Genomic DNA, 20,434 nt, shown 5'->3' on the forward strand with positions numbered 1-20,434 from the left:
GTTATGCAAAGCGGAGCTCGTTTGGTATAGAAGTACCACAGTGACGCACAAACTGTAGAATCTTCATCATGTGAAAATGGTGTAGTTTACTGAAGTGTTATTGTGTAAACTGTTTGTTTGTAACATCGACATCATGATGATTCAATTAAAACAGTGCGAACAAACACTAAATCTAAAAGCAGCAAATAACAGCAGCAGTAAACGAGTCAATTTTTAGTCACTGTTGTGGTTTTCAGCAAATGTTTATGCTTTTGTACTCAGATGCACTCCTAAAATTTAATTCCCTTTTTAGGGCATTTGTCAACTACAACAATCACTTCTGTTTTTCAAACTTGACCTATGCAAAATTAAATTATATATTCTAGAGCATGTGTGTCAAACTCAACATCTGACCCGATGTACAATTATATCCGGCCCGCAAGATCATTTTATATAGATCTATTATTATTGTTGAGTATAGGCTGAGTATATGTTTACTGACATAAACCCGAGCGTCTTATTTGTGGAGTTAATATGGCTGTAATTAAGGAAATTTATCTAAGACGGCACTACGAGCCAAACATCAGGAGAAGCTGAAAAACCTGAATGCATTTTTGTTTAGTTTTTTTTACAGAAAGAAGCAACTCAGCATGAGCGAATTAAAAAAAATATATATATATCCCCCATGCACTCGTCAACAAGCAGCTACTATAAGCATGAAAATGTCTAAATTAAAGATCTATAAACTCAACATGTGGCATTTTTGTGTACACTTTTATACATAAATACCCCTTATTTAGGTTTTTTTAAAGTTGTAATAAGCAAAACATTCATTTAAAAAATAGTTGTTTTTTTTATCCAATTAATCGAAGAAAAAACATTAAATAAAAAAATACATACCATATTTTTCGGACTATAAGTCGTTACTTTTTACCCAAGGTTTGAACCCCGCAGCTTAACAACGAAGCGGCTTATTAATGGATTTTTCGTGGGTTTTTCCCGGTTTCACAAACTTCAAGCCAAAAAACTGAGCGACATATCATTAGTCTAATGAAATTTCCGAAAGGAAACGAAAAAAACGCACCTCACCTGTGTTCTGAGCTGCACTGCATCGGGAGAAAATTTTTTTTTTAAACGCACAACGATGCCAAAAGATAAACTCCCGAGAGAAATAGTTGTGAAAGGAAGGAGGAAGACAGTGAACAATGACTTTCTTGGTAGGCTACTGTTTAGATACAAGCCGTTGTAACGCGTTGAGTCTGGGTGAAGGGAGAGCTCTCTAACTCCAGTTGCAACAGAAATCATATAAGCACAGACAGGTTTCCAAAACTCGTGCTCTTTTATTTTCCTTGGCAACAGCGTTATGGGTTAGTCAAAGAAACTTAGAAATGAGCATCAGAAAATAATAAGGACATATTCCTCGGTCTCCACACATGCAGTAATAGCGGAAAAATGCGGCGGCAGGCTGTTCCCAAAATACCGCTATGCTCCTAAAGGAGCCACAACATATTTCCCCCGTTACACAGTTAAACAGTTAAAGCCTGTGTAAATTTCATTAGTTTCAGTGTAGACACCTGGCTTATAGACAGGTGCGGCTTATTTATGTTTAAAATAAAAATCTTTTTCAAATCCAGCTTATATATGGGTGTGCTTTATAGTCTGGAAATTACGGTATGTATATAATCGTCTGATTAATTGATTATCCAAATAATCGTTAGTTGCAGCTCTAATCTTCAGTGCCCTGACCTCAACTCTACTGGACACCTAAGGGATCCCCCCCCCCGGCTCCTCACCAGACATCACCACCTGACTTTACTACCACCCTTGTAGCAAAATCTGCACAACCACACTCCAAAACCTAGTAGAAGATCGTCCCAGAACAGTGGAGGTTATAACCCTGATTCCGAAAAATTCAGAAAAATGTAAACTGTGAATAAAAACAGAATGCAATGATTTGCAAACCATTTAGAAAACATACGCAGGACAGAGAAAACAAAAGCTTTAAACTGAGGAAATCGTTTTAAAGGAGGAAAAAATAAATAAATAAATAAATAAATAAATAAATAAATAAATAAATAAATAAATAAATAAATAAAAGAAGGTCACTTTGTATTTTGATGACCATACGGCTTGTTAGAAACCCTCAGTTCAAAAACATCTGCAGTCCCTATAGAATGGACAGCGTCTACATTTGGAAAGGCAGCATCAATGCTAAAAGGTAAATCCAAATATTTCAGATAATGTATTTTTCAGGGAAGGATTTACATTTACAGCATTTAAGTTATAGAACTTTAAAAATTACCTTATATTTTTTATTTTAACGGTCCTCAGTTTAAACTTTTAATATATTTTCTTTCTTTTACTGTGAATACTGGGATTTTAAAGCACTGTTTATATTTACATTTGATTTCCACCCTAAACGCTTTTGGAATGGGGAGGGGGGGTGGAAGTTTAAAGTGGAAGGATAGTCGTTTCATTTCTCGTGTTGACATTGCTCTATTCGGATGGGATTAAACGTGTATGTGCCTCTTCGACAGGAGCTGCTCAGTGACTTTCTTTTAATTTATTTCCATGTAGATAAGCACCAACATGACTTTATAAAGATGCATCAGAGATGTCCTGCTGATTTAAGCCAAATTAGGGCTACTATAAGATGAATTGGGGCTAATGATCCACCAAGGCTCCGCATGTCTAACGCTCACTGGATTATAGTGTGAACTTGCTTTCAAACGCGAGAAGGTAAAATGACTGGTTTCAATAATGGCATCATCTAAAATAAGGTACTAATTGGTTATTGTTTATGCCTGAAAAACTGTGTCTAAACTGTTGAACATCCACAGTAACAGGGTTTTGTCTATGCAGTGCACTGGGGGGCTGCCGTTTCTTTTCTAATCAAACCCCACACAATGTAAAAGCCCAAATTACATTAAAAGCCTTATTATTTAACAGATCTTATGCCACATTTCTGTTACCAAGCAGCAGGCACAAAGCCACCATGGTTTAGCTTAATTTTGAATGATTATTTCAAGGGCAAAAACCTTATCAAGACATCGCTGGTTAGAGCTGGTTGAAACCAGGGTTATGTCTATTAGGTGGGTACACATAAGGGAAAAAAAAAAAAAAAAGACATTTAAGACATTAAAGACATTTGCTGTCTACTTCCTGAATCCAGAACCACTTTCCACATCCCGAAGATGAACACACCATGAACCGAGTTGTTGTAGGGCTGGAATGATATGACACAGTGCGTCTCGGACTGTATGAGTCTCTCTAGACGATCCAGTCAACAATGCAGGACAAATATTATTATTTATTATATATTATTATTACACATTAAACACTGCTAATACTTATGTGAGATGTCATAAATAATTAGAAAAACCTGAGCCTGTGTAAGATTAAGAATGCAGTCTAAACTTCCATCCAGTGCTTTTAAATTAAAATCGCAAACAGTAAAATGGTTCTAAATCAATTTCCCAATAGACACCACTTAATATGTGGTGAAACCCCTGACGTCAACTACCCATAGACTTTACTGTACTTTACACCTTCCTGAGTTACAAACAATTATTTTGTAGAAATGTACCTGGAGAGATTTACTGTCTCAGAAACCTATAATTCCCTAATAGGCACTTCATGATTATCTTTGAAAGCAGTTGCATAACACTGTTATAGAACATTCAGACTTTAGGTTAATGAGAACGTTTTCTTACCTCTGTGACGTCCATGACCTTGATGGCTGCCAACTGTCCTGTTTTGACATGCCGTCCCTGCACAGACAGAAGACAAATAGTAACATGAGACATAAATAGAGAAAGAAGTGGTGCTTTAAATGGTTGCATAAAAGAAAAAAGCTTTTACAATAACAATAATAAAAATAAATAAAAAAACGTTGTAAACGAATGCTGTTAGCGGTTAGTTGTGCTGCTAAAGTTACGGGTTTTGTTTGACAATAAGAGAACACAGCTGTGTGTGAAAGGGCGGACCGTACAGGGTCAACCGGGAGCAAGAAAACGTGTGCGTCCCATGTCATCCAAAGCAATGGAGCATTTTGTATCAAACGCAACAAAGAAAACTCAAAGTTATTCAAAGTGGAGCTTGTGTGGAATAGAAGTACCACAGTGAAGCACAAGCACATAAAAAGTAAACACACTGGTGTCAGGGATGAAGGTGAAACATCAGCACGGTGAGCAGAAACTGTACAATCCTCATCATGTGAAAATGGTGTAGTTTAATGAATGTTCAAATGCCTTTTTTTTTATGTTTCTTTATTTAATTTATGCATACATCATTAATCATTATACAACATTCAATTATATTGTAGATGCTTATTAACTAAACAAATTGTCAAAACAATGTTTTATTATATTTGATTTAGATCATTTTAAACATGGTTGTCAACTTGCAATTACCATTAAAAAACAATACAAATGTTGACTTACACAAAATGCTTCACCTTGCAAACTCAAATGCTGCTTTTTGTTGTGGTGGTGGTGATTTTTATTTTTTTTTTTACAGAAAGAAGCGTCCCAGCATGAGAGAATTCGTTGAAAGGTGAAATCCCACATGCACTCACAAACAAGCAGCTACTATAAGCTTTAAAATGTCTAAATATAGTTTGCATTTTTTTTTATACTGTTCTAATAAGTAAAACATCTCATTAAAAAAAAGGTATAGTGAGTGGGAGTGATGGGGTACGTGCTCTCGCTTGTCGATCACATGTCTGGCAGCAGAATAAGATTTTTTCCTCAGACTGAATTATGCTGGCCTGCGACACAGTTTAAAAAAAAAAAAAAAAAAAGAGTCTCTTGTCTCAGAAGGCGTATTTGTGTACCCCACTCTCCCAGCATTTAAGAAGCATATACATAAGAAGAGCAAACTAAGAGAAGAAAGAGGCTTTAATTTGTCACATATACACTGAGGCACAGTGAAACTATTGTAACATCACTAACAACATGCACAATCACGACCGATGTGGGTTTTTCTCTCAGCGATGCCGATCTCTCAGAATCAGGGCATCTGATGGCCGATAAATGATGCCGATTTTCTTTTATTCTTCCCTTCTCTTCTAATAAATTCTTACAGTTAATTAATAAGAGGTGATACAGAAAATTGTACAATGATTGTTTAATTTAAGCAACACGAGCCTCTCCAATCCGTGCACGTGTTAACAGGTTTTGGTCCCCGTGCCTGCCTGCAGCCTAAACTACAGCTGTTTGGAGACTCTCTCTCCACAAGTAGCATGTTTAAGCAATGAAATATAAAAGGCGAGATGAAGAACGAATGATGAGAACTTAAAGCCCGGGACACACCTAGCTGGCGGTTGGGAAAATGTTGGGGGTGTTTTGAGCGTTGGTCTGCTTTTTTTTTTTTCTCTCACAGTTGGCTCTGCTCGCACGGAGTCAGATGTTTTTTCGCCAGATTCTGCACGTCGTATCGCAGGCGAAGCTCATCGACGAGAAAGAGAGCCCCAATTGGCTGATTGGCTTAGCGAATGAGCACACCAAAAAAACAAACTAGACACACTTCTTGTCTTTGTAATTTAACAGACAGGATAAAAAAAAAAAAAGAAAAAAGGCTACATTAATCTGTTAGTAATGATCATGGCAAGTAGAAACACTGCTTGCTTTATATATTTAGAGGTCTAGCTTTTCCGGTTTCCGTTTAGTGTGTATTTGGAGACCAAATACACACTACTGCCACCTGCTGTATGGGAGAGTTATGTTCTCTCCTGCAAGCGATGTGCCTGCCTTTAATCAGCCTGATTTGCAGCACAAATCTTTTTTTTTTTAAGCCAAAAATCAGCCGACTAATCACCCCACATTCAATGTTTGTTTGTTAGAAAAATGACATTATTATTTAGTTAAAATATTATTGTTAAAAATGACCTTGAGCGTAGCAGATTTAATCCACTAGATGTTCTACACTCCTTTGTCTATTTTCTGTGTGTGTGTGTGTGTGTGTGTGTGTGTGCGCTCGATTTTAAAAGCCTCCAGCTGTACACAGAAACAGTCCCTCGGTTCTCAGCAGCACAGCTATAAATAGCACTTAACCTTTTTAACCAGCTCCTGTCCTCCCTCCAGCTGTTAACCCACCCATCAGGCCAGCAGACTGTAGGGTATCGCAAGAGCTAAGAGTGTCAGAATGTGAGGGAGCAGGGAGAGGAGGCAAAAAAGCATTTCTGGAACAAACAGTGAGGCGTTTTCGTGTGCGTGCGTGCGCGTTCCAGACTGTAAATATGCAAAGCAGACATTCTGACACAACCAATCATGACAGCATTCGCAAGACTGACCGATTGGATACGGCATCAAAGTGCAGGTGTTTATAAAAGCGTGAACAGTGTGTGAGTCAAACAGATAATCTACACAAACAGTGGGTTTTCCTTTTAAGAATACAAGCACAAAATAAGCACTAAATAATAATACAAGTTCTGCAGCTGGACAGTCCTGTTGCATGTATTTGATGAACCTCAAAGGAAGTAAGCTGAAAAAAACAAAAATCGACAATTCTATTCAACAGCAGCCGTGTAAACGAGTTGAACACAAAACACCAGGGAGCGTGAGAAGGCTTCCAGCTCACAGCTAATTCACACCATCACCTCCGCTTGAAATAGCTCAGAGGCGTTACCATAGACACAAACAGAAAAACAGCCTTATTCGACATGAAAATCAATCCGACGAGTCGTTTTGTAAGAGGCACGTGTCCCTCGTACAAACGCGACTTTTTATATGAGCAGGTCAGGAACATTTCGAATGTGTCTGTCTTGTTAAATCGACAGAATGTGTACAGCGCATAAATGAACATGCATAGCACATGCTGTCAGTCATAAAGCAGACGTGGATGCAGTGTTTGGCCGTCAGAAGCCTGCACTGTTTATTAAGTCTAAATTTGAGTTACAGAAGGGCTGTGCTGGCAATGGGGTGTGTCAATAGATTCCAACAGCGATCATGGTTATGATTAAATCACATGATTTGAGTGACCGAAAGAAACTTTAATAATCTTTCATCGGGTACCATAGTTACTCATTAATATTTTAAACACCGGCTGCATGATGCATCAAAAACATCGCAATATACTCAAGGTCTTATAGTGTGTTAATAAAAAGATTGTATGCGTGGCAAATTATAAACCTAAGAAGAAATTCGATATGCATGCAGAGGAGAACGTGTGTATAGGGGCGAACAATTTCAGGAATTATTAGGACTGGAAACTTTCCATAGGAAATAACAGGAAAATAAGGGAAATAATGGGAAAAATTGTGAATTAAGAAAAAACTTAATTGCTGGAATGTGGTTATAATAAACTCTTGCAAGATAATCTTGGTTAAAACAATCAGATTTAATGCCATTCCACACGCACATTTTCGGAATCCTGCATACAAATTTAAAATGTGTAAAATACATAAACTTGTTTAAAACTTCCTTGTGCTGAGTGTACACTACTGCGCAACAAAGTTTAACTTTACTTTTTAAAATACACGCATTGAGAGGGTTGAGCTGTGTCACTGATCAAGAAGGTCAGGGGAAGGTCAAACCCTGGTTTTGCCACCCTTGGGCCTTTGAGCAAGGCGCTTAACCCTCTGTGCTCCAGGGGCACCGATTTATGGCCGACCCTGCGCTCTGACACCAGCTTCCGAGCAAGTAAAGAACACATTTGACTGTGCTGTAATGTATATGTAACAAATAAAGGCTATTGTATACTATTCTATAAAAGGCTCTGACCACCACAGGCATATTGAAGCCACTGCATTTGAGTCCAAAGATTACAACAATTCAAGAAATTTGATAACTTCTGGAAATATATTTCATCTATGGTATTAATGTTTAACCAACAAATAATAACGTGTTTATACAGTAGCCAGCCAGCCAATAAATACGCTTTGCTAAATAGAAGATAGCACTATTTCAATGACAAATTATAAGGCTAGCTAGCTCAAGCTGTGATGCTTTTTCTTCTACTAGACATATTTCTGTTTTAAAAGTACAGAACAGTTTACATTAGGGCTGAACAACTCCTTGAGTAACTCGATTACAAAAATTTATCAAAGCTTTGTTTAGTCCAACTGCGTTTCCCACGGACCATTAAAACTGACGCGATCTGGACAGGTAGACACAGAGGACTCAGCAGAATGAGAAATGGAGGAACTGGGGAGAAAACAGTGAGGGGTTGAGGAGGATTCGGGCCAAAGCAGCAGCTGTGTAGAGTAAGTAGTGGAGCATGTTTTTAAACCCGGCACTAAATACACAGATTCAGGCCGTTTTTTTCGGGGACAAGAAAACCACGTCACAAAACTGTGCGAGATGTAATACATAAACACATCAGTGAGAAAAATTACGAGTTTCATTACACGGATTCCTGTAATCTACTTTACGCAGCCAATGCAGAGCAACCTTTTAAACGCACTGTATTTGTATTTTGATGTAATATGGCAATTCAAGTGCAATGAGCTGATATTAATCACCGATATTCCTGTGTGCAATTTCAGCAATAAAATGGTCATTTTTTACTAAAAAAAGAAAATAAATTACTTGTTCATTTTAAGAGACCCATCTTATTTGCTCTCTTATTTAGTATTGCTCTTTATTAAAGAAAAAGATTGGTAGTTCTTACAAAGAAACTGGGAGTACTGGGATTAGAGCTAACTGAAGAGGATCATGTCAGCAGTGCTGGACTGTCATCGTTTTCTTTTTTCCCTCAGCCTGACCTTTATCCAATTCCCTCATGCTGATGTGCAACAAACATGTTTCCAATGTTTTTTTTTCGCAATGTCACTGCCTTGACTGAATTCTTGCTAAAGTTTAAGAGCCACTACATTTACATTTCACATTTATTGCATTTGGCAGACGCCCTTATCCAGAGCCTTCTGGTCCCAAGGCCGATGCCTTAACCACTATGCTAAGCTAAGCTGAGCACCCCACCTGAAAATAAATTTAGTTGAATTAATCTCAACACTTTCACTTTAACATGCTGACTAGAAAAACAGATTTGTTGCTGTTCAGCATTAAATGTCGATATATAAAGCACTTATGTTAATAATTAGTACAAGATTCATAGCAGTTGGTTTGTTTTGAGTTTTATCCCAACCGCTAGATAGATAGCACAAATAGCACAAGGGCACACATTAATATCCACTTGCCACCTGAAGGGGCGCCGTTGTAAAAACTTCCGCCGCAGGGTTAGAACTCCCATGGGAAGTATTGGCAGCGTTGACGGACTTGCGCAGAGGCAGTGTATTTTGTTTATGTGTGGTTTGTTTTTCAGATGGAAACGTTTAAAAAAAGAAATCAATAAACAAACCCAAAGTTAGCGCAGGTTGAAAGAGTGCGGGACATGCCTGTCTTGCCCTGCCTGATTGCATTCTCTACCTTTATGGAAAAAAAGCTACTAGCCTAAATCTAATGGTAGTAATAATATAATACAATCATTATCATCATCATCCCACTTCATATTAGGTGTCTTGTTCATTGATAACCCATGTTAGGTACAACGATACGAATTGTGTTCAGATATTGCAAAACACACTTAATGGCAATGAGGGGGTGGGATACGGGTACATTTGGCACAGGTGCCAGGCTTGGAAACGAAACCTAAAACCACAGACAGTAATTGTGAGTGTGTACTATATATAAAATGTAGGAAACACTTAAGAACCTTGATGTAATGCCTCAGAGAGAAAAAAAAACCCTGGCACATTTATTGAAAAATACAGCATCATTACTTACTTGGGCAAATTATACAAATACCTTGTTCCTCTGGGTCTAATTAAAAAAGATCACGTAGTTTTACAAAGTCAGACAATCTGACAGAAAACAGAGAACAGTGCTAGTGAGTCAGTGTGAGGTTGTTCACTGTAAAGAGATCCTGTGTGTTAGAGCATCTGAGTAAAATATCCAACCAATTACCATCTCATAAAAAAAGCAGAAAAACATTCTGGCATATGGTGTCTTACAAAGAGTAGACATCTCCGAGAATGACTGTTCAAGTTTCACAATGCTCATGTAAACAAAAAACCTGTCACCCTGCCCTTACAATGTCTCACAAAACTAAGAAAACATTCACCTCTGTTTGCTAGCAGTAACCAGCAAAGTGTGTGTGTGTGTGTGTGTGTGTGTGTGTGTGTGTGTGTGTTGGAGCTGGAATATAGTGAAATGTAGGCCTGTGTTCTCATGACAGTTAAGGAGTCTGCCTAGCTACAGGATGAACGCACACTGCTCCACAACCAATCACAGCCTTTTATTTCAGTCAGCTGACACCCGGCCGATATCCAGGAAAAGGAGGAGGAAAAGAGGAGCCACTCTCAGACAAAAATAACTCAATAAACATGAACGTGTGTGTGTGTGTGTGTGTGTCTGTGTGTGTTTAGCATTCATGTCCTCAAGAAATCAGAAATGGTCTTTGAGAAAGTCTCTAATGAACAGTTGGGTCAATAAATAGTTACGTTCTTTCTCTTTCAGCTGCACCACAGCGCACTGGAGTTGACATTAAGTATTCAATGTTGTTTTATAGATTATATTCCATTAGAACGCTGGATGCTTTAATCTAAGGATTTTTCAATTCGAAACCACGTAGGCGAACGTCCCAATTTTTAAAGAACCGCGAGTAACAAACTTAGTTATAAATGAAATGGTCTTTCTTGATGCTACCAAAAGCGCTGCAGGTCTGTACTACAGCCGTCTTTACTTCCTGCTTGTTCTCGTGAGGTTTTTTTTTCTTCAGTTGTTACGCAAGTGAAATCGAAGTAAAATTTTGGTTAAGATTCAGATCACGTGACTGACTCGGACATTGCAGAACAAATTACTTCCTTATCTACAAAAGGTCATTTGAAAAGTACTTCAGGGTCAATGCCCATCTGCAATAAGTTATGACCTGTGAGCAGGTAAAACATTCACGCATGTCTTATGTGTCTTCTTATTTATTTGTTTATAGAATGTTGTTTAAGAGCAGCGCTAGCATTTTTTTTAAATGCTTAGACTAACTTGAATCTGGTTTCCCAATGGTTTACATCATGCCGTAGATCCGCTGTGGTTACTTTTGGGAAGTTTTGATTGTTGACACCTACCTCCTGGAATCTTGGCCTTGAAAGTTCAAGATTCCAAGAAGAAGGTGTCAACAATCAAAACTTCCCAAAAGGGAAATAAGGATGGGTTCCTTTCTGAGACTGGCTCCTCTCTAGGTTTCCTCCTCATACCATCTCAGGGAGTTTTTCCCTGGCGAATTAGGAATAAACATATAGGCTTTAAACTATAGCAAATAATGTATAAATTATTAATTAATTTATATTAATAAATCTGAAGTTAATTGAACTGTTGAGGATTTCTGAATAAATTATTTACAGTTTTGTAGCATGAAGGCAAGAAATAAAATTATGCCTTCAAATAAAAATATACTAAAACAAAATTTTAATTACTGTCCATATATTTATGGACTTGTATACTGTGCGTATCCACTCACTGTCCACTTAAATAGAAACAGATGTAATAAATTATTGTAATAATTGATTTGTTAGGTTTAATCATTTTGTTATGATTATTTCTCCTGATACTTTAAGATGTACATTACACTGTTCAACATTACTATAGTTATGTTTTGGTCTTGTGTTGAAGATAGTAATATAATAATGGTTCGTTAAGGCAAATCCATTATAACGCCGCTAATTTTATTAACGCATGATTAACGCAGCACGCATTTGCTTGACCATTTTGATTCAAAATATACATAAATAAATATAAAAAAGAGGCAAAATTAAAACCTACATTTAGTTACATCCTTTCTGTTCATAAAAAAAATAAACTCCAGCGAAAGATATTTTTTAATCACTAAACATTTGCTTTACTGATGCGCAGTCTCAAATCAAGCACCAAAATCCGCCAAGATGCAACACATCCGATAATTAATAGTAATGCAGCGTGGTACACCAGGTGCACTTTAGAGAACCAGAGAGAACTGGTTTGGATAGTTAGATAGGTTTGGATAGGCTGCACAGAGGATTGTGGGAAACAAGCTCCCCAACCTCGATATGGTTTATGCCCCTACCCCAACCATCGAGCAAAAGATACAGGACAATCAGGACACACACTAACAGACCGAGGAACAGCTTCTTCCCCAGAGCTGTAGCTTTTATTACCCCCCCAGACTATTATTATATATTTATTAGATATATTTATTATACTATTATATATATTATTATCATCATTATTATTAATATAACATGCAATATTTCATTATTTCTGATCATCCTGTTTGCACTCCACTGTTTGCACCAAGTCCCACTACACGTATAATTCATTGTACACGGTCATGTACAATTTTAGTGCAATTATCTTTTGTTAAATCTTAAATTTTTTATTGCTGCGAACTGGAGTTTAACTAAAGCACATTTATTAAATACACTGAAGGAACTAAATATAATTTAACGGCTGGATGGCAGGAAGGTTAGAAATATGGAACTGTTCAAAAGAAGGTGGCGCAGGCCGTACCGTCGAAGCAAAAAACAGGTGCAAGATTTTGAAGTTTTTAGTTTCTATTCCAGGTCACAAAACTCCAGCACTACAACCCGCTCTCACCATTCCTCACTACGGACCTTAATCCCATTGCTTTGGTTTTTCCGGAGGAGGGAGGGGTGATGAGATGATCTGTATAGATGCACCGCCACCAAAAAGCTCAGCTTCCTGCGGCCATCTTTTGCTCAGACCTTCCCGCAATAGTCTTCGCACAAATTTGCGCTGTTGCTTGATTAAAAGCAACACTTTGCCTAAAAATAGTGCGTATAAGAAAAAATGGAAGTCCATGTTGTGCCAAACAGAACAATTTGCAATTAAGCTGAGATTAATTACGATGGGACTCGCACAGCAGCTCTGGAGACTTCACATTGTGTAGCTACATATAAAATAGACAGATCTGTCTGCGTTTTAATACATCAGACACTAGACACAGGTAGGTCAAGCGCAAGTGACCACAAATCAGCCAAGCCATATCAAACTGAAGTTTTAGAACAAAGCACAAGAATCCATTCTCTGACTGGTGGAGCAACAGCAGAATTAACCACTTAAAATGACCAAGTAACAGTGTGCGTTCATGTGGATTGATATTCGGTTGCTGACAATGCATTTTCATGAACCACTAAACATTAAAGAAATCTGACACAATTTAGTGCTACAAAAAGTGCTAGAGTCTCCACAGCACAATTTCTAATTTGGTTTAGATGACACACCAGGTCAACACATAACGTAATTCCTAACTGTGTTCATTTAAATAATTCCGTAGCTGCTGCTTATACACACTTTTTTTTATTTATACTTGAATTATAATCAATAAGAAACAAAGAAAATGGAGATTAAATTGTTAAGAAAAGTTAAAATCAGTTCACTTAAAATGAAATGGATTATTCTGGAATTCAGACACCTGTTTATATACATGCCATTTTGTTGAGGTAAGATAGTTTGTCGTAGATGCTTAAGACAAAAGAAGTAATGATCATCACCAGGCATCATTGGTGAAGCATCACTACACTTGCACCAAACCTCGAACACATCAGCACCATGGCCAGTGACAAATGCCAGCCACACCACCTGTTCATAAGCAGTACTGGACACAATCAATCACACCTGAAGGTCTGAGACCTCTGAGGAAAAAGAGACACACATTTGAAGTGACACCGTTCTGCAAACACTCTCTCTCTTGCTCTAAAATCACCTCGCTCACTGCTGAAAGGGGCATGATCATGTGCACATCTTCTTCCACAGAAGGAATCCCCTAAAAATAGGGGTGTAAGAAGATATTAATACACGCGAGAATTGCTCTCACTGTATTGATTCTTAAAACACTATCAATTATTTTTTTTTTCCAATCAAACAAGTTTCATCGTGGTTGTTTCATTTTGAGTTTATATCCCAACCTATAGATAAAGAGCTTTCTTCTGCAGTTGTCTAGCAGGTGCATAAAAAATGATTTCTCCCTGAAGTCAAGTCAGTAGGTCCTTTTTTAAGTCTTTAAGTATTTCTTCTACGGCATCACAACGTACACCCTGATCACACTATAGTGTTTATGTTTATTAATGCTATGCCATCGGCGGTGGCTATCATCATGGCAAAGTCAATGTGGGCGTGATGAGATATTAGAACCTTTTACAGATTGTGATTACTGCAGAGTTCAGTGAGTTTGATGGAGTCCTTCAGTTTAAAGTTCTGTAAGTATTCTAGTTTTTTTTTTCTTTGGTGATACATTTTGGAGGATTCGTTCATATGTACCTTCTGAGTAGAAAAGATGTGTTGTGTTTTTAAGTGTATTGCAGTCCATTAATATGTGTTTTATGGTCATGTTTGTTTTACAGTAATGACATGTCGACTTCTCTGTTTAGCAGGAAAAGCGAGTCTGGAGCACACAAAACGGCAACTCGTTTATATATATATATATATATATATATATATATATATATATATATATATATATATATATATATATGGTCGGGCCGTGTCTGAATTTGAAATGGAAGTTGAGGAATTATCTTAGTATTGCTTTGATGTAGTTTGTTATCTGTGCACTGGTCCTATTCCATTTGCCACTTTTTCAAGTTTATCATTGGTTTGAGGTCTAAGGCTGGAATTTTACAGTCTATGATTTACATTTTGAGAGCTTCTTAATTTTGAGAGCTGCCTGTAGGTCGCCATACAGTCCAAAGGTGGCTTGGTATCAAGCAAAAAATATTGCTGTGATTTGTCTCTTTAGGAAGTCCACTTTAAGAAGGTAATTATGGGATGTTCAGTCTTTAGAGTTTCAAGTGTTTGGAATGAACAGTTGCTTGATTGCTCTCTATTTGCTCGAGCTAAAAGCAGGGCAGGAGCTTCAGCTGTAAAGATTGAGCTCTGTTCAGGAATACGGATACCACGTCGCTGGTGTTCGAACAATACTGCTGCAGATATGCAGTTACCCTTCAGGATCCATCAGTATATACAGGTTTATGTAATAGGAAGCACCATCTTCTATCCAGGAATTGTTCATATTCATTTGGGTGAGTCACTTTCTTCTTATACTGGATCAGATCCATTATGGTGTTTGGTTTCTTTATATTCCAAGGTGGTATGTAAGTGTCTGTGCTTGTATGTCTAGGTTGGCATCCCTGTTTTCTAAATGGAGTTATATGCAGATCCCAAGTGGGCTGATGTACGTGGGTCCTGCTTCATATAGTGTAGGTATTAAGGGGAAGAAGACTGGGTTATTCTCGTCCGACTTTAGTTTGGTTACGTAGTGCAAGGCCGATTTCAAGCGTTCAATGTACAAACTTTGAACTTGTGATGTCCTGAATGCTCCGAGAGAGAGTCTTAGTCCTAGGTGGTGTAATGTGTCCAATATTTGGTATTGGATTTCCTGGCTGCACCATAGACAACACTTCCATAGTCCATCTGGGGAACGGACCAGAGTTCTGCCTAATCTCAACAGAGTAGTATGGTCTGTGCCCCATTTTATTTTAGACAGTGCTTTCATAATGTCAATTTTTTAAGCATTTATTTGTTAACAGTTTCATATCTGGGACAAATGACAGTTCATCAAAAGTGAGTCCCAGAAACGTGGTTTCTTTGAGGACTTTCATCGGTTCGCTTTCCATAAAGAGTTCAGGATCCGGATAGAGAGATCGTAGGAGGCAGAAGCGCACGTTTTGAACAATGTAAACCATTTTTTTAATTGTCCAGTTGTTAATATTTTTTTTTGCATAACTGTAGCTGCCTTTGGATTACATATTCGATCATATTTTTTCCTTTATAGCAGAGATACATAAGCAACAAAGATACTGCTAAATATGCTGGGTCTAATGAAATTTGTAATGCTGTTAATTTTTATGCTAAAAAAAGTAATTGGCAGAAAGCTTTCTTGTGGCATCCCTAATTCTTGTGTGCATAGGTTCAACTGGGCGTTTCCAACTTAGACATGAAAACATCTGTTGGATAAGAAGTTGGCGATGAAATTTGGAAGGTACCCTCAAAAGCCCATTTCGTACAAGTCTTTTAATATTTTCGTGTTGTATCGTAAGCTTTTTCAAGGTTAAAGAAGCCACAGTGTGCTCTTTTTTTGATGAACCAATTCCGTATTAATGTTTCCAGTCTTACAAAATGGTCTTAAGCGTTTTTTCCTCGCCTAAAACCACATTGGTAGTTGCTGATTTGGTGTTCAGTATTCAGTGTCCACCCAAAATGATTATTTAGCATTCTTTCCATGGTTTTCCACAGACAGCTGGTCAGGGCTATAGGACGAGAGTTGTTTGAATCGCTATGATCTTTGCCCGGTTTAAATACAAGTATAAGTATTGCCTCTTTCCAGTGAGGTGGAACATCTCTTGACTTCCAGATGGTGTTACGGTTTTCCAAGAGGATCGGCAGAGTGCTTTGGGGTCGGTGTTATTAAAAACCAGTAGTTGACTTTGTCCGGGCCAGCAGCAGTGTCGTTTAAGCAGTTTAAAGCTTTTAAAAATTTCCTCCATTGTAAACACAGTCGCCTTAGGTCCCCTGGTGGTCTAGTGGTTAAGATGCAGCGCTCCCACCGCTGCGACCCGGGTTCGATTCCCGGTCAGGGAACCATCCCCAGCCACTCTTAGTGCCTGTCCCAAGCCCGGATAAATTGGGGAGGGTTGCGTTAGGAAGGGCATCCAGCGTAAAACATGTGCCAAATCAAACGTGCGGAGGATCCGCTGTGGCGACCCCTAACGGGAGAAGCCGAAAAGAAAGTAAACACAGTCGCCACTGGTGCGCACATCAGGGATAAACAATTATAAGGGCTAAACTTATAGACAAGAAACTTACACATGCTTTTATACAACCTTATAACTGCTTTATCGGCGTAAAGCTGCTTTGAGAATGTACACTGTAAAAAATCGCTTTGCAAATAAAATGAATACAATTGAATTGAATCAAAGCAATAGCATTGACTGACTTGCGCTGACAGCAATATTTTTTGTTTGTGTGTCTTTTTTAGGCGGAAATATGTAAAATGGTATTAAAACATCCGTGTGTTGTTTGTCTTTAACTTTGTGGCAGTGTGTGCAGAAATGCAGTCAGGCACGGAAAAACAAGCATGTCCTGCACACTCGGGCATATATACCAATGTATAATAATCTTTCCTACTCTTTATTTTCTTGCCTCTCTTGAAGTGTAGCTTCTAAATGTAAAACACTAGTTAGCTAGTTAGATTTCCTAAAATGATATCCTATTCCTAAACTAAAATATATCTCAATTATTGCCTTGCTTACAGTATCACAATATACTGCAAAATATCGTATCACTGCCCCTGTTTTCTTACCAATACACTGCCCTACTTCAAAAGGCACTAAAACACAAATTCCCAATGGATCCAGTTTTCCAGCACCGCCAGAAAGCATCCACCATTCTTATTTTACATGACAAGATGGAGTCAAGAATTCATACACAGTTTATAGCATTCTTCCTCATCAGAACAGAGGCACCAGGAACAATTTCTACAACTAAAACCCAAAATCCTTACACAAGGTCCACCTTCGTGAGCAGCTTCGTGATACACATCCAGCAAAATAATGAGTGCCAGTTAGACTGCTGGAAAATGGCAGGGAGGGCTTGCTGGCTCTTATTTGGATTTAAAGCTATTTTTCTTAGAGTTATCAAGGTGCTCTTTAAGCAAATGTAAGAGTGTAGATAGGATAGATAGCAACTCAAGCACATGCTACAACAAGACAACCTAAGAAAGTCACAACAGAACCAGTTATTTGAATACACAAAATATTGATGGGTCCACCACATTGCCCATGGCGGAGAGATGAGGTAAGCATGCAACTAGAGGTGAAATTTTACCATACTTCAGCCTACTACCATCAAAGACATGCAGGACTGCGAACTAATGCTATCCTGATACAGTTTGGAGTCCAAGTCACTACCAGAGATTTTCAGGAGCTGCAGCCCCTCCCTACCCAGATCTATTAACATCATCCAAATTCATGCTCCGTAGTGTGGGAGATTACGTAGATGACAACACGAGCAGTGGTAGATCACCGTTTTCCATCTTGTGTAAAAGCACTGTTTGAAGAACTGGGCTAATAGCCAAAGTCAAGAACATGACACCTGTGAGAATCAGCTGTGGCCTCCAAAAGATACAGATATTCTTAATTCCCCTTGTAGTTATATTAGATAAAGTCTGCCCTCCACCTCACCACTAAAGCAGCATGAGGTTGAGATTAAGGGTTGCCTCACACATTTTATATAATTCAAATAAGCAGGATAAATGTTCATGAAAAAGTGGTGTCCTTTTAAACACCGTTTGAAAATCATTGCAATTGTAGTTGTAATCATTTCACACAAACAGGAGGCAGGTCAAATGTTGTGGTTTACCTTTAACTACAAACAAGGGTACAATCTCAGTTAAACAGTTTTTAACATTTGCATACACAACAGGGCAGACAGCATAAAAAAAAACACCTTGTAAACGCCAACAGATACTGCATTGCAGCAATTTTGGCAAGTTTTACTGACAATTATTTACCGTATTTTCCGGACTATAAGCCGCTACTTTTTCCCCACGCTTTGAACCCCGCAGCTTAAACAACGAAGCGGCTAATTTATGTATTTTTCCTGGGTTTTTCACAAGCTTCAAGCCAAAAAACTGAGCTCTAAAACATTAGACCAATGAAATTGCCGAACAAGTTCAGATGAAACTCTTTATATTAAATCAGATGCGCTCCCACTAAATCAGGCCGCACCACATCATAAATATGGATGATGTTTCTACGACGTTTGACCTGCCGCTCACTCGGACTGTCAAAGATTTTTATTTTGAACATAAATAAGCCGCACATGTCTAAAGGCCGCAGATGTCTACACTCGGACTGTCAACACAAAATGCGAATCATTCGTCACGCTGAAAACAACCGGGCATGAAAAAACGCACTTCACCTGTGTTCTGAGCTGCACAGCATCGGGAGAAAAGCTTCACCGATGGTGAAAGAAAAACTCCCGAGAGAAATTGTTGTGAAAGGAAGGAGGAAGACAGTGAACAATGGCTTTCTTGGTAGGCTACTGTTTAGATACAAGCTGTGTAACAGACACTGTCTTTCATTAAAGCCTGTGTAAAGTTCATTAGTTTCAGTGTAGACATCTGCAGCCTTTAGACATGTGCGGCTTATTTATGTTCAAAATAAAAATCTTTGTAAAATTCAGTGGGTGAGGCTTATATTTGGGTGCACTTAATAGTCCGGAAATTACGGTACTAGTAAAAGCAGAGGTTTAGATAAATGAGTGTGTGATCTGAGCGGTCAATTCTTACAATAAGTATTTTTGTGATAGTTACACATCTGGGTTAAAGCATCTTAAAAATGGCAGGTCCTGTAAAGTGCTACTGGCCTAAATAATGGACAACCAGTAAACCAGGATCACGGCCTCACAAATCTCAAAGTAATACACGTGTAAAAGCTAGCTCGTTTTTTCCAGATCCACAGAAGAGCTTAAGTAGCACAAAATACTGAAACAGTTAATGCTGGCGCTGATCAAAGGAATTAGAGCACACAATGCGTATAGAGCTGTGTAGCTGTAGAGAGATCAGAGTGCAATGTTGTTCACTGTCTATCACCAAAAGCACCTACAACAGGCAGGAGAGCATCAGAACTAGACCAAAAAACAATGAAAGATGGTGTCAACCTCACCTGAGAAATGTTTTGCTCTTAAAACCTGCATCCGGAAATTCACGTGGATGTTACTTCGACACGTATAACTAAACATTTTTGCAGACCAGGTTACACCCCTTGATTGCAAAAGTGTTTCCAAATGGACAAGGCTCCCTGCCACACTGCACACATTGTTCCAAATTCCCCAGATCTCAATCTGATCAAGCGTTTGTGAAATGTTTCTTTACCTCTAACTTCTTGGTGCCACCATGTGTGTCTGTGTCTCCATGTTAGTGTTGCTTGACATTAATGCAGCTTTTCACAAACCATAATATTCTCCTTGAATGACTCAAAAGTTGTTGGAATATAGGGAACAGCTCTCTGCTTGCTCGGTTCTCATTTGACTGATCGTTATCAGTTTGTTGATGTAAATGGCAAGTTCATTACACTTATTGAGGTAAAGTTTGGTGTTCCACAAGAATCTGTCTTAGGCCCACTGTGTTTTTCTTTATATATGCTGCCTCTGGATATTAAGAAAACCTGTATTAGCTTCCATTGCTATGCTGATTGTGCAGGGTTGTATGCTTCAGCAAAGCCAGTGAAGAGATAACAGCTTAATAATTTTGAGGAATGTGTAAAGGTCATTAGACAGTGAATGCTTGTTAACTTCCTTCTACTAAGTTTTAAAAGAGAGAAGTACTCTTACAGGCCAACATCCAGTCAGAAACAGGCTTTCTGATTACAGAGCATCTCTGAACGGTATTTTTGTCTTACCAAAAAACCTTGGCTCCAGTCTTTCCTTTTAAGCTCATGTAGATAATGCCACTAGGACGGCCTACTTTT

At 38.3% G+C, this 20,434-nt stretch overlaps 1 protein-coding gene across 18 annotated transcripts in view; it reads right to left on the reverse strand.

Moving 5' to 3' along the window:
- The window catches only part of LOC310723993 (mitogen-activated protein kinase kinase kinase kinase 4-like), a 66,527-nt gene that overhangs the window by 35,443 nt on the left and 10,650 nt on the right, over nt 1-20,434 (reverse strand). For all 18 annotated transcript variants that reach the window (XR_014532881.1, XM_083537642.1, XM_083537641.1 and 15 more), the window contains exon 3: nt 3,693-3,749. Coding sequence is in view for 17 of the 18 variants with exons in the window: in XM_083537642.1 (XP_083393768.1) it covers nt 3,693-3,749 (57 nt within the window). In the remaining variant the exon portion in view is untranslated. The remainder of the gene's footprint in view (nt 1-3,692; nt 3,750-20,434) is intronic.

This window comes from Silurus aristotelis, assembly GCF_946808225.1.
Source record: "Silurus aristotelis genome assembly, chromosome: 3".
NCBI lineage: Eukaryota > Metazoa > Chordata > Actinopteri > Siluriformes > Siluridae > Silurus > Silurus aristotelis.